At 40.6% G+C, this 14,702-nt stretch overlaps 1 protein-coding gene across 1 annotated transcript in view; it reads right to left on the reverse strand.

The window, feature by feature from the left end:
* Positions 1 to 1,544: 1,544 nt before the first annotated feature.
* HECW1 (HECT, C2 and WW domain containing E3 ubiquitin protein ligase 1) overlaps positions 1,545 to 14,702 on the reverse strand; it is a gene marked incomplete at both ends in the record, with an annotated part of 194,258 nt that continues 181,100 nt past the window's right edge. Inside the window, 4 exons of the mRNA XM_080364173.1 lie at positions 1,545 to 1,656; positions 9,596 to 9,794; positions 11,043 to 11,157; positions 12,520 to 12,666. Coding sequence (XP_080220299.1) covers positions 1,545 to 1,656; positions 9,596 to 9,794; positions 11,043 to 11,157; positions 12,520 to 12,666 — 573 coding nt within the window. The remainder of the gene's footprint in view (positions 1,657 to 9,595; positions 9,795 to 11,042; positions 11,158 to 12,519; positions 12,667 to 14,702) is intronic.

Raw genomic sequence — 14,702 nt, forward strand, 5'->3', positions numbered from 1 at the left:
TCATATTTCATGCATCCTTTAACTTATTTAGTGTCAGAAGCAAAGAGAATTCTTATTTCCTTTTCCCAGTTAAGACAAACACTTTCAATCTGAGATGAGTCTTAGAAAATAAGGGCAGCAACGATTAATAAATAGAACACAATTAGAACAGTGAGGTTGACTGTAACAGCGTCAGCAAAATCCATCCAAACACAAGCCTACTGCTGTTTTCCTTTTGTTCCCTGGCTTCAGAGTTGGAATGTGAAGGACACCAAACTGAAGAGGGTTATGTCTGCAGTAACAAGAGCAACGTCTTTAGTGGTACCTTAGGTAACTGAAGGGCCTTTGGGCTTCAATAGGAAGTATGACAAATTCTTGACCCAAAGAGAGTTACAGTCCCCTTCATCCCTGACAAGCATCCTCATTCACTGCAGCTTCTCATTTCATAGACTGTAGACTAAAACCTTCTGTCTACAACCACTCTTGAGGTTATGGAGATTGGCACTGAACAAGAAAATAAAAAATGACAGAAGCGAAAACTGCCCCCAGCAACCATAGTTTAGCCCAGCCTGACAGAAAATAAATGGCTTCTGACACAGGGGGTGGGATTGTCTAGACTTCTCATTTGAAAAGGAGCATTTTAAACATCAGAAAACAAAGATCTAGTAAACAGAACCCAAGGTTATTCGTAAGAGTAGAACATTCTTCTTATTTCCCCTTTTCCTTGTTGTATACAATACTAAGGTAAGGGAGCCTCATCCTTTATGCTACGTAAGACATTCTTCTTGAGCATGCACAACCTTGTGCTTCTTGTGTGGTAAACATTGCAACGGAGATGCCCCTCCCAATATCTCTGAAGTGCAAGTTCTCTCCAGTACTGGCAAGCAACAATCATAACAATCACTGTTATGCTTCGCATTGCATTACAGGTTGTTTTTTTAGTTTTTGAAGGTCTTATCTGCACCATGTATCTGGGCCCGTTCCAGCTGATGCAACTGATGTGGATCATGAGTTCATATATAAAAATTTCAGTTTTGCTCATAGGTGTATCTCAGATGGACAATACATACAGGGAAAACAACGATGGATGAAGACATATTTGACCAGCTTCTAGTGCTGGGTTCAACAGTTAAGAAGTAAGATGGGCTGTGAATTGATTTAGAACATCTGGGCATATAAAAGCTTGGAATGCTTGATGAGGTTTTTTTTATTTTTTAATCAACGTAGGTGGAAGTAAACATTTATTAACATTTGGTCAAGTGTAGTGTAACTTGCATTTGTATTTTCATTGTTATTAATGGAGGTATGTAGAGATATACAGAAACCTTGAGACAGTTGTTTTTCTATTGCATACAGACTAGCAGTCCATTGGAAACAGAGGATGAAAGCATGAAGGTTAGATCTTAGAGGGCGGCAGTTCTTCATGCACAGCTTTTGTCAATCTTGATTTTTTTTTTGTTCATTTTGTTTTAAAAAATAAAAACATGGGAAACCAAGATCAAATTATGATGGACAGGAAAGGTGACATCATCAGCCAGAAAAACACCAGAAGTGCCTGAACCTCCTCATTCAAGTCCAAAGGTGCTAGTTTCTTCAACAGCTGTCAGCAGCTTTTCATACAGCATAGAGTATGAGGGGTAAGGTGGAAGATCCAAACGGTTGAAACATGTATGTGCCCTGCAAAGGAAAACATGCTACATGTTAAGTTTAATCTAATTAACTTGAGAAATTAAAAATTGGGAACACAAGTTCCTATTGACATTCAAATTCACTCAAAAGAGAGAAAAGGAAATTCTAACTACTAAAGTAAAACTCGCAAATTCCACCAAAATCTGAGGTACTTAGAAGTATATGCACATACACATGAATATTTTAAACAGAAGATGCAGCTAAGTATCAACAGGCATTGCAGGGATCTTGGAGGGAGCAATCTTCATGGAGAATGCTGGAGGTCACTGAGGAGCTGGGGTCTAGGCCCTGACAGAGAGAAAACTGCACTACTATAATTTTGGTTGCTTTGAGCTTTTCCAAAAAAATTGCAACTCAGCTGTACATCCAATATGAGCAGCTAGGAAGTTTTGGGCCAGTGGATAAGCATAATGTGATGAACTATATGGACAGAATGGGCTCAGCAAGTGTCCACAGCGAGGCAGGGCTGACTGGTGAGAGACCATTCAGGGATCTGCTGACTGAAGATGCAAGGTTGCTGAAAATGTGCCTGTAAGTCAGCTGTTGGCCATCTGCTGCAAGTCTGGCCTTCAAATGTTATTTATTTGTAGTAGCCAAGGCAAAAGCAAAATATTTTGTGCAGAGCAAGTTGCCAACTTGATGACCCTCTCTTCTCCCAGTTTTATTATTATATTTACCCTCAGTTGGCAGCACCTTCAAAAGGAGCCGCGGAGCGGGTTCCACGCATGCCTCTAACCTTGTTGCAGCTTTTCTGGTAGCAGCAATTAGACCCAGATGCAGAGTGCACTTCACTGTGTGAGGTGCTATACAGATGTGGAGCAAAGAAACTTCCCTGCCCCAACAGTTCATCCATTTCAACTGACTGAAAAAGTGTAGAGCTCATTCAACAAACGGGGGAGCACATTTTCATTAAAATTGTCGCATTTTTTTTCAGTCAGTTTGGAGGTTTACATGGTGCTAGAAGTATTTCTGCTTTCTCTTGCTCTCTTTGATAGATGTCAATTGACAAAAATGCTACAAGAAGGAAATGTAGCCTCAATGGCTAACAGTCTAAGCTTCTGGCCCCTAGCGTTTTTAGAAGCCATGAAGTTGTTTTACTTTTAGCTTTTCTATCTCATACTTTAATTCAGTGTTATTTCTTCAAACCTGAAGCAGAAGAACCATCTTGGAGAAACTATTTGAAACCACACTAGTCGTCTCTTAGGCCACCCAGAAAGTGAGTAAAACATGATACTGGTATATGGGCTGGCCTGAGACTTGTGGATTCAGAGTTTTATCAAGCACCAATGGTGAATAATTAAAAGCAATCAGGCAACTGAAATAGCCAGAGGCAGGTAACCTTCCCTGCATAACAGAATTTCAATTAGGAGAGGTTTTACCATTCTTTTTCCCCTTCTGAATGAAGATTATTAGCTGGTCACTCTCAGAGGGAGTGTACAAAAACCACAGAATTTGTGGAAATGAGTTGGGAACACGTGAGTTAGTGAAAAAGGAACATTAATAAAGCCATTATTTAATACATTTCTTGAAATTAAACATGGCAGCTCCTATGTATTATCCAGGAGAAGCCCTGCACTGTTTATTGTTTATCTCAGCAATCTTTGGCAGCATTGTTTCTACAATCTATTGCAAATATGTATCAACCACTGGGAGTTAATAACTGAAGGATTCTTGTAGTCCATTCAGAACGTATTTATCATAGGCAAGAGAGCACCATTCAGAGACAGCTGGTCTTGAGGAGCTCAGCTGCCTGCTCCAGAACTGGAAGCAGCATTGTCATGGTGGCTCAGGTGTGGATTCTGCTTATATAACTTTAATATCTCTGTATGGCACTTAACCCTGGCATATTTAACTGTATGAAACCACAACATCTCACACGTTGCCATCATGTATCCTTGTTGTGTGATGCAGACATATCCACAGCCACTGAAGCTGGTGTTTACTTTCTTGCAGACATTCATCTTGACTGATGATTATCCATCTCATTCACACCGGTTATGAAACAACCTTGCAATGCTGTTGACTTTTAGTCATTCTTGACTTAGTCAAACTGAGGAAAAAGACCAACTCCTTTTCCTATTATGAGGTTTATAGAAGTGGGCTCTTCTACAGAAGGTCACAAAGAATTTATTGTAAGGAGAAACTATTACAAAGAAAGGAAAACCAAGTTAACATGTCTAGAAACACTGAAGCATTTTGCCAAGCAATATTCTTGTGTTCTCCAGTTCAAAAACTTTATAGAAAAAAATCCTTTCGCTCCAAATAACATCACCAAATATAAAACGAAAACTAATTTTCAGGAGTACTATGCAGGTTAGGCTTACACTTCTACTACTTAAGGTGCAAAACACAATATATTGCTAAGGGCAAAATCTGAGTTCTAGTCTGTGAAACTAATGTGGATCTACTGCAACTCCAATGATGCTAGTGAAGTCCACTCAGTCTTACAACAAGGTAATTACGTGCAAAATTGTCTGGTTTACATTCAGAAATGGGGCTAATTGGTTCTCTTCTGCAAAGGTCAGACATGGTGTCTGCTTGTGTAACTGAGCAACATATTCTGCCTCATCTGAAATACGAGAGAGGGTTGTTTTGGACTCCTCATTCAGTGTTCCCCCTCTCCTCAGTACTGCTGTGCATAGCACATTTGCCTTTTGCAACTGAAAGCTGAAACCTTTATTTTCCAAACCAGACTAAAGACGAATTGCTCCGTCGTCAGTCTGTTATATCATATGCTGTGTGATACAGCAGTACACAGGGCAATTAAGAGGGAAGGATATTTTCCATAACATTCCCTGTTGCCTAATTCTGTGCCTTGTCCTCCAAAGCAGTAAGCTCCTCCTGAACGATGTTGATCTCCTACTATTGATCTCAGTGAGATTCACTACAGTAAGCGTAATCCAGAGGACACTTGCTGCATGTATCGGGGTGCAGTGCAAGAAAGTCATAGCAAAGAGAAAAAAGCCTGCTGACATTTGAGAGGGTGTTCAGGGAGTGAGAGGTCTGGTATAAGAATTAGATTGGTAAGAAGTTTTATGGAAAGGATTCTGGCTTCTACAGAAGAAAATGCAAGGTAAAGTCATGTAAACTAACTCTGACCCTCGTGTGCCCTCATCCTCCAGTAAGTAAAGCAGTAAATGCACTACTTAAAATTTCATTCTTCCTGGCAGTCTCTCTTTATTGCTCAAAGTAGATTTGGTGGGTCTGAACCTTTAATCTTGCTCACTGTTCATGGTGCTGTGCTATTTATTTTCTTTTAAGAATTCTCTCTAAAAATTATAAGCTTTTAAGATTTTTGCATTCTTCTTTTCTTCATAATTTCCTTTAATCTCCACAACGATGAGAGTACAAAGGCAGTAAGTGTGCACAGAACCCCCTCCTATCTTATTTATAACTTCAACCTATCAACTAAAATAAGCCTTGCATTCTAACATAACCATGCTTGTCGAGCAGAAACTAGGCATTTCTCCTTTTCATCTTGCTTTCTTTAGATGAACCCACAAGCCACTCTTTGATCAATCTCAGGATCCACCGGTATCAACTTTTGTTCCTTTTGTGTGTAAGAAGGAACACTTATACACTGTGTGGGAACCACTGCTTAATAGATAAGTGTAGATTTGTAGATGGTATTTCTGTTGTATGTAGGAAAAGAGGAAAGAGAAGAAGCAGAAGATATAAGGAACGATAAAAGACAGCAAAACACACGAAGTCCACTGAGAAAGAAGGAAATGATGAGAACAAAGTTCTTTGCAGTCACACATAATTATTTTTTAATCGCTATATGGGATTCCGGTGTGATTAAACACTTTATCATCTAATAGAGAGGGACAGAATTATCTTACAAAAGATCAGATATTCACTTGCACTGGTAATATTTATCATACATAAACCACAGACAGTATGGTGGTAATCACTAATACACTCTGCTGAATGAAAATCTCTTTTGATGAAAGGGTAGTTGCAGCTCAGCGTAGATGGGGTAAATTACCTCATTGTGTCAAATGTGATTATTTGAATCTCTGGGATACACGCTGAGGTCCCTACTTAATTAATGCTCAAGCAGAAATAACCTAGGAGTTGACAGGAGTTTTGGCCAGGTGAGGAGCGCAACCAGAAGATGAGGCAGTGGCATTTGTAGGCACTGGACACTTTTGCAGGCTGAGGTCTGAAGATGAGGGAACTGTTGCCTTTTACAGCTATGGCAGAAAACACTGCTAGTTCTTTGCACAGGTTTGGTTTGGGCCAGGAGTTCTGCTCCCACAGTATCAGATGAAGCTATGTTATTCCAGCCAGAAAGCCACTGCCTGTTCATTTATGTTCAGTGGGGAACAAAGAATAAGTTCTTGTGAAACTACTGCTAAAACTGGTTCAATGTTAAGTATCTGCCTTACCCAGGAAAGGTGAAGAGAGGTTTCCTGCTTTAGAAGAGCCTATAGCTGGAAGAATTCTCCATCCATTCTTACTCAGGCAACCAGTTACAAGAAGTAAAATATGTAACTCCTTTATTTTGGGCGGAAGTTCTGCATATTAAAGAAGGAGTCTAAAACTGAACCTTGATGAACAAGTGGTTGAGCCTGTTACTTGTTCAGTGTTATTCCATTTGACAAGATACATCAGCTTGGAAGAAACCATGCTGCAGATTTACACTGGCAGATCTCTAAATCTGGCAGTCTTTTTGGCACCTGCTTTTGGGTCATCGTCTAGAGATTCGGGATTACAGTAGACTCTCTGCCATTTAGTACTTTGACTTTCTAACGTGTGTGATCTCAAAGTAAATATAGATAGGAATAACATGTCTGATACACATGCATGCTCCAGAAATAAACCACTGGTGTAATCTAACTCTTATTTGTCTTACATGAACATATTACCCTGTTCATGTAGGGAAACTGGTATGGATGAACAAGTGTACCAATTTAGAATGAAGTTCCTGGATTATCAGCCTTCCTGAAAAAGTCTTGTTTATTCCCAGTTCTTTCAAGAAGCACTGTACGTGTTATGTATTAGCAATTATTCTTTGAAAAGTGTTGCATTTTAGAAATTTACACCACACCTATTTTCTAGGAGTGCCACGTTGCCATCCCAAGTGCAAAAGCATGACCAGTTTAGGTATAATCACATCTTTGCTCACTATAAGCAAATGGCAGTTGCGTGCTCCATGGCCAAAGTGTAAGGACAAGATGTAAGGGAGAGTCACCTAAACTATTTCAGCCATCTGAAGCAGGAGTGAGAGAATGCACAAGGACTCCTGGACTTTCCTGACAGAGCCAAAAGTTATCTTGATACTTTGTAAAGCAGCTGAAAACCCAAAGCCCAGACTAACCCATTCCCAGTGACACACCATCGCCCTGGATGTCAGGAAAGCCCAATGCATCAGCTTTAATGCAAGTTCCCTAACACCTCTCACAGCATCACATTTATTGGGTCAGAGGTTAAGAACTAAGAGCAGTAATTAAGAGGTGCAATCCACACGTAAGTACATAAATTACTAAATCTGATGATTGCTAAGACTTTGAAAATGTGGAGCAGGAGTAACTCTCACTGTGAAACCGTAGGAATTGTTAGAGAAGGGAATTTGTTGTGGTTTATTTTAAACAGCTAAAGTTAGTTACACTCGTATTATATCACAGGGGCCAAAAGGCCTACAGGATATGACATATGACTTTTTTTTTAGCCTCTAAGTAAATATGTAAGTAAATCTAATAAACACAAGCAAGCCATAATCAGGAATTAAAAAAAAAGTTTAAAATAACATTTATTTAGTGGCTTAACTAAGGATTTAGGGAGCCTCGAGGTTTAGCCTGTGTGTTTTATGCATTTCTTAATGCTGTGTATACTTGGCAGCACCCCATAATTTTATAAAAATGCAGGTAATAATTCAAGGTGATCAAGCTGTGTTTATTCCCCATGAGCAAGTGTTGTTTCTCTTTCCCCCGGCTAAAATGAATGCAGAGCTCTAAGACTTCTAAAAGGTGCTAACAACTTTCACCTGGAAAAGAGGCCTCTTTCAGGGAGGGTGATCAGCAGACAAACATAAAGTCATTAATGCGAATATCTTGGGGCTAACTGAATCTAGGTCATAAGTAATGCCTAGGTTCACAAAGAAAGTTAAGCAGAGCAGAAAGAGGCCAATTACCTTTTCAGAACTTGATGGGTCAGCCCAGGGCATTTTTTTGTGCATGTGCTAAGGTCTACCCTCCCCTCTCAACCTTTCTCATCTGGAAGAAGTGCAGAGAGCTCGGCAGAAATGCTGCACAAGTCTGTGACTTCCAGTTGCCGCCTGTCACAGGCCAGGAACGCCCTTGGTCAGCTCTGAAACCCTAACATAGAAAGACTATATATATGCTGCAAAAGGAGGATCTTGCCTACGCAAAGCAAGCTGTAGCTCTCAGGCTTCCACATTGCTGGCTGAAGCTCAGGAGGCCTGAGTCATCTCACTGACCTTACGTGTTTTTATCTGTTTTTAAATCTCATTGTCTAAATCTAGCTTTCATGTAGGCTCTAGTTCTCCATATTGTCTCTGTAGAGATGTTATAGTTGATGGACATAAATCACAATATACCATGTGTGATTCAGCTGAGCTATTTTAAGTCTGTGTTCAGCTGAGATGAACGGTGCCTTAAAAACACTTTCCTTTTCCTGACTTTAGGGGGAGTCCATGCAAGATGTCAGCTCAGACTGTATGCTGCTATAGCACCCTGGTCCAGCTCCTGTCTCTCCCCACTGCACAAGCAGGAACCTGAGCAGGCTTGTACTAATAAGGCGACCATATTTAGCATTTCTCTCTCCAGAGGACTCGAGATCTGCTCAAGTCCATATCTTATAGTATACTTCTGGGCAAACAACGTGGATGGTAACTAGAAAGCTGGACCAGACCCACCATTCATTGATTGTCTGAATATATCTGTAAGCTTTGTGAGAAGAGATTTTTGCTTTGTGTCACGAAAGTAGCCTCCTTTTGACTGCAGCTGAAAGCAGATGATAAGAGGAGGAAGAAAGCATCCTCTGAAGGGCAAATATTAAGTATACAGGTCATGTAGCAAAAGTATCTAAGAGGTGCTGAGATGCAGCCCCATGAAAAAAGCTCTGTAATTTCAGTGGGGCAGAGCCTCAAACAACTTTAGGTACGTTCAAGAAAATGTGAAAAAGGATGAGTCCTGGTTACAGATAAAGTGCTGGAGCAGAACTCAAAGCTGAATGTGTCCCTGCCTGTGCCATGGTTCTCTTGGGTGGCCTTAGGCAAGTCACACCACCCCTCTGTGCCCCAGTCCCTTTGTTCTAAAAAAGAAGATGTCCTCTCCTTCAGGAAGCACTGTGAGGTCTGTTGACTCTGTATGACATGCAGACTCTGTATGACATGCAGACTCTGTATGACATTATGGCTCATTTGCTCCTACTTGCCTGACTGAACTGGATGTAACAAATTGAGTATTATCACCATATGGTGTGAAGTCCCTTCACTAAGCTTCCTTGTGATGAAAAAGTGGAACTATCAGAGCAAATGAAGGGATTACACTCATGTCTCTGGCCAAAACTCAGAGACAGGTTCTGGCTTCCACGGCTCTGTAAACTCACAAGTATTTTTACTAGCATTTTGGAAGTAAAGGGAACAGAATCAGCTGACAGGCTCCTGCTGATCTGGATCAGTTCCAGAATCAAAATAAGAGAACACGGTTTGGACCTATGGAAATCTTTATCTTAATAATTTCCTAGGATTCAAAGTAGTTTAATTTGAGCGTGCAAATCAAAAAGGCAGCACAAGAAAACACTTTTCTGTGAATGCAATTACAGAACAAATTGATAATTGTTCCTTGTTGTTTAAAGATGTCTTTATTCTATTCATTATGTTTCACTGTCACAGTGCAAAAAAGTACCAGGCTCACCTTTCTCACAGCACTTCTGGTTTTGTATCCTAGTTGGGACATACCTTGGAAGGGAGGTTATTTTCCCCCATTTCTCTATGCAGAAGCGCCGTAGCCCATTGCTCCCTCGGAGAGCTGCAAAGCCCTCGTATGGCACACTTGATGTTCCAGTGACAAATTGCAACAACCGGAGTCTCTGCTCATTGTTAAATCTCTCCACTGCTGCCCAGAACCACCGTATTACTATGTGGCCATCATGGTAACCTAAACCAAGAAGCAAGAGAGAGAAATTAAAATGAACCCCTCTAAGTGAGAAGTGTAACATTGAAATATGTTCCCACTGGCATAGCACAGTAGATCTCTGACTGAAAAGATCCCGACCTAACAATATATTTTGGGATAAGCAGTAGGTCCCAGCCCCCACCTTGTCCTGGCTGTGGATACTACAGTATTACTATCTCATTTGAAACCCATAAACTCAAATATATATTTGAGGTACATCGGCCTCTCCCAAATCCCTTGGCAAGAATGGGGGCTACCTGCATGAGACATAAAAGACCAATTGTGATATGCCACACAGTGAGAGTCGTAATGACTTAACAATTTCTGGTTCCAAAATAAATTATTTTTTGGATTGCAATAGTGTCCAACATATGGAGTGGAGTTTGCAAGCCCTTCCCTGGCAAAATTCCCACCTGAGAGGCTCTGTGCCTTGCTTTGTGCTAGTGAAAGCCAGCATAAACCCAGGCGGAATCTGCTTCAACAGCTAAACAGAAAAAAGTAGGACAAGAATAACTTGCGGGACAAACTGTGCTTGTAGTAAGCTGCATATTTCAAGGTATAATAACAAAAAGGCTGGGCAGTGAGCAGCAAAGACTTAAACTTTGTATTTCAGGGGAGGATTTGGGAGCTTCAGGGACTTTCCTTTTGTAGTGCTGAATTTGTAGATTTTACATTTATCCATCATCCAAGACAGCCTGGATAAACTGTGCTCAGCATTTAAAGCAAAACCAAGGTAAGTATTAGAGAAGGGAAAAAATCCAACTTGACACAGTTTAGGCTGAGGGGGTTAAGCAAGATCTGTATTTTGTTAAAGTGTAGTTGGGAATCATGAAATTCAGCTCTTGAATTCTGCTCCCTGCTGAAGCCAACAGGACTTGTTATACCACCTTCAGTGAGGCCAGGAGTTCATTCACAGTCATGTGAGTAACTTTTAGATCTAATATTACAAATCCTTTTCAGTCCTTAATAGTCAAAACTCCTGTTAAATCATCAGGAATTGAGTGTGTAAAATCTGGATAGAAGTAGCAGAAGCAATTTCAGTATTATTACATCTCTTGATCCAAACCAAAGATCTTAATTATTTTATTTCATGAGTTATTCTTCACAAAAACTTCCTGATCAAAGCAGGGCATTTCCCTCAGGAAAGACAGAAGGAAAAGATGGACCAACTCTTTCACACTTAAGGCTGAAATTGGTCAAGATATTAGTAAGCATCAGCAGGCAGTTTACCTCCACGATATTCTGTGTTGTTACGCCAGTCATTGAGATCTATTTCTGCAGTGCCAGCTATAACCAGCTCCAGTTCTCTGGCATCAAAAACAGAGACAAGCCTCGAGTCTACAACCTGGAACAAAAACCACTTATTAGTTTCAGACTGGATATAAAGCAGATGCAATGTCTTGTAAACTTATGAATTTGATGGCCAGCTCTTTATTCTGATGAAGTCTGCATGCTGACAGCTAACTTCTACTCCTCTGCTGATAAATCCATGCTCTTCTTCAGGGACCCTGCTGACATTTTGAGCTGCAAGCAATGATGACATATGAGATTTGACCTGAATGAAATAACACAAGTGACAGGACATAATGTGTGCAGAACATTCTTCATTGATACATTCCTTCTGACAGGTGATTTTGATAGCCAAATAAAGTCTGGATTTGTAATAGGACAATTTATTTCATATTTGTTTTGCACTGGAATTTGATCACAATTGTGTAGGAATGACCTCAGGTCTTCATCCACTAAAGATGCAGCTGAGGGTCACTTTCTTCATTACATGAAACCAAAAGCTTTAACGGCGTGCAGTATTCACAGGGAGAAAAAACTAGTGAACCACATGCACACTTCAGTAAACTGTATGGAGTCACTTAGCCAACCCTTTTCCACAGGAAGGGGCCGACCAGGTCTCTTCAGGTACAAAGCCACCCTTGCTGGCTTCACCTCCAGTAAATGCCAGTGCATGACTGCTTGGAGCCAACAGTTACCAGTACTATTCTGTCTGTCCATTATCTGCTGTTCCATTTTCCAGGGTTGCCACTCTTCCAGTTTATTTCACTCTGCAAGACAGCCCTCAAATTCTGTTATGCAGCTGCCAGGGCAAGATACATGTTTGAATATGCTAAGTAAGGGGTGCAAGAATAGGTGACTACATGGGTTGGTCAGCGAAGCCACAGGTTTTCATCGAGTCTTTGGCAGCCCTTGTAGCAGCTCTGCCAGAAAGATGTTGTCAGATCCACGTGTTCAGCAAAGATAAATTAGCAAAATCCAGCAATGGAGTCGCATCCAGGAATACCAGCAAGATAATAGCTGACTGCATCCTAGGACCAACTTTACTGCAATGAGTGCCTGAAAATACAGTATGTCACACCAGCTCTTCACTGAAGTGTACAATTCTTTACGATCTTCTTTTGTATCACAGCAGGGTGAAACAAAATTTGCAAACGCCCACTTCTCTTACTATGCGGATGCAAGGCAGTATCTTTCTCAGCTTTATCATATTCAGATCAGACATTTTTTTCCTTTCTCCCTTCATGCTAAAAATGCCATATCCAAGGTCCCTGTCTCTACAGGTCCACGCACACCAATTCCTTGCCATCTGTGTCTCTTTAGCTCTTTCCTAGGGTACCAATAAAGCACAGTTTAACCATGGGGTTTTCTCATTCAAATGAGGAAAGGAAGACTGTGGGAGCATCGCTTTGTTACTTACTTCGTAGAAGCCACGGACCAGGGCCTCTGTTTGCTGAACCACTCCTCGTTCCACTCGCCACTTAACCATTCTCTCGATGTACTCTTTTTTGTTCTTTTCTGTCACCGCTGTATTTGCCCCTCCAGATTTCAACTCTCTTTCTGTCACCTACAGAATAAAGATAAATAGTGGCAGTAGCAATGTATGGATCACATTGCATCTCAATTTAAGTTACACTTTTAAAATGTTAGTGAAAAATACAACAGCCATATTTCTAGTTCTGGTCTTCTCACCTCCTGTCCATTTGCAATAGAAACAAAAAGAATAATGAGGGGACACACCTTTAGCCCCAGTTCTAGCCTTATCCCCAGCTGAAGCTCCACTGACCTCTACGTTACTCCAAACTGTACCAACAAAGACTGATTTGGAGAGCGCCATCCATCAGCCATGTATACTGTGCCATTTCAGCCTGTCTTGTCATACTTCTCCTCTCCTTTCCCCGACAGAAGCTCCAGAGCAGGTGACAACCATACCAGTTTGCTACTTGCTGTAGTTACAAGAGCATCAGTATGGGAAACAACAGGATGGAGCGGGAATCACAGTACTGGAATAGGCAGACTGTTTTGCCAGCTTGAAGGGATATCTACTCATCTCTTAAGCAACAAGTGCTAATAGAAGTGTTTACTCAGAAATAACAACAGCCAAAGAAGTCATCACAAAATGAATACCCCCAATATGCTACCTAAAAAAGACCTGTACAACACCCTGCTCAGACGAAAAAATATCATCACTGTGGGATCCAGAGTTTTGTAGCAGCCATTCAAATCTGAGAAGTGTTTGTACTGTATTTTTTTTTTATTTAAACCAAGAGCTATAGCATTTCATTGCATTTTAATGGTTAATTTGATTGGCTTTGGTTACTAAGCCTTAGGATTGAGAAGAGATCAATCTAGATTCTAGCCAGCAAGCACATACCCCTTCTCATATGTGACAGAAAATAATATTTATCTTGCAATTATTTTCACATTTAACCTAGTGGATTTTAAATCAGGAATGTTTTGCCTCCTCTTCATTTTTCTGCTGCTGTAACAATGATGTCTAGCACAGATAGTAAATGAGCTGCACGAATACATACTTGTTATTTGTATTATTTACATATTATTTATCTTATTATCTATTTATTAGCCCAACAGACAGCACACAGCACACGTAGTATTTAGGTCACTTTGCTTGAGGGACCAGTTGTAACATTATGAATTATGGAAACACTCAATGAGTCATCTAATCTGTAGCTTTGTTGAGAAACAGCAAGAACAAGTAAGGTTGGATGTAATGAGTTAGGAATTCTTAGCTGGTTCAGGTTAAACTCCCAAACGTAAATCATGGCATCAACATTATACAAGCAATGCTGCCGTGTCCAGAGGATAAGACTCTGGCCCAGCTGCTGTGCTGTATTCTTCAAGAGTGTGTGGCATGCAGATATGTCTGTTAAAACCAATGACTAAATGTTGTCTAGATTTAAGCACAACTGTAAGTCCAGATGTTCTAAATCTCCTTCAGGATTTCCCACAAACACCTGGGCATGCTGGTGATTTCTTCAACTTGTCATCATCCATATAGTTCCAAATAGTTGTCTAGAATTGGAAGCAGACAATCAATAACAGTGTGTCCCAATTTTTTCTTTCTTGTTCATAGAGGCATTAACCACAGTTGCAAGCTACAATTCAGAATCAGGTTTCAGAGCAGGAAGGAGACACTTCAACCAGTCTAGCCCATTCCTTTTACATGACTGGAGCCATTGCCGGGCCTTGGAGACATACAGCTTGGAGAGAGCCCTGAAAGAACACTTTCTACTAGTTAAAAGCATGAGAAAGTACTTGGGGTCACAAGCAACTGACACCTCTCTCAGTCTTACAAGTGAAATTCTCAAATTGGCATTCAGTCCCAACCAGCAAAAATGTGTGACACTTGATTTGCTATCTCTGCTATTAGAGTAGTGCTCTGGGCACCAGTATCCAAGAAGGCTAGAGCTCCTCAGTAGCACATTCTAATAAAACAGGCACCAGGAAAGAGGATTTGGCCTGAAAGGATTAAAAGCTACATACATATCAGAAATGAGATAAGAGAGAAAAAAATTAAAGTCGTAGTGAGTGGTCCATAATAAAGTCACTGTGGAAGCAGGACAAAAGGGCTGCAACCCATCT

The sequence above is a fragment of the Nesoenas mayeri genome (genome assembly GCF_963082525.1).
Source record: "Nesoenas mayeri genome assembly, chromosome: 2".
Lineage (NCBI taxonomy): Eukaryota > Metazoa > Chordata > Aves > Columbiformes > Columbidae > Nesoenas > Nesoenas mayeri.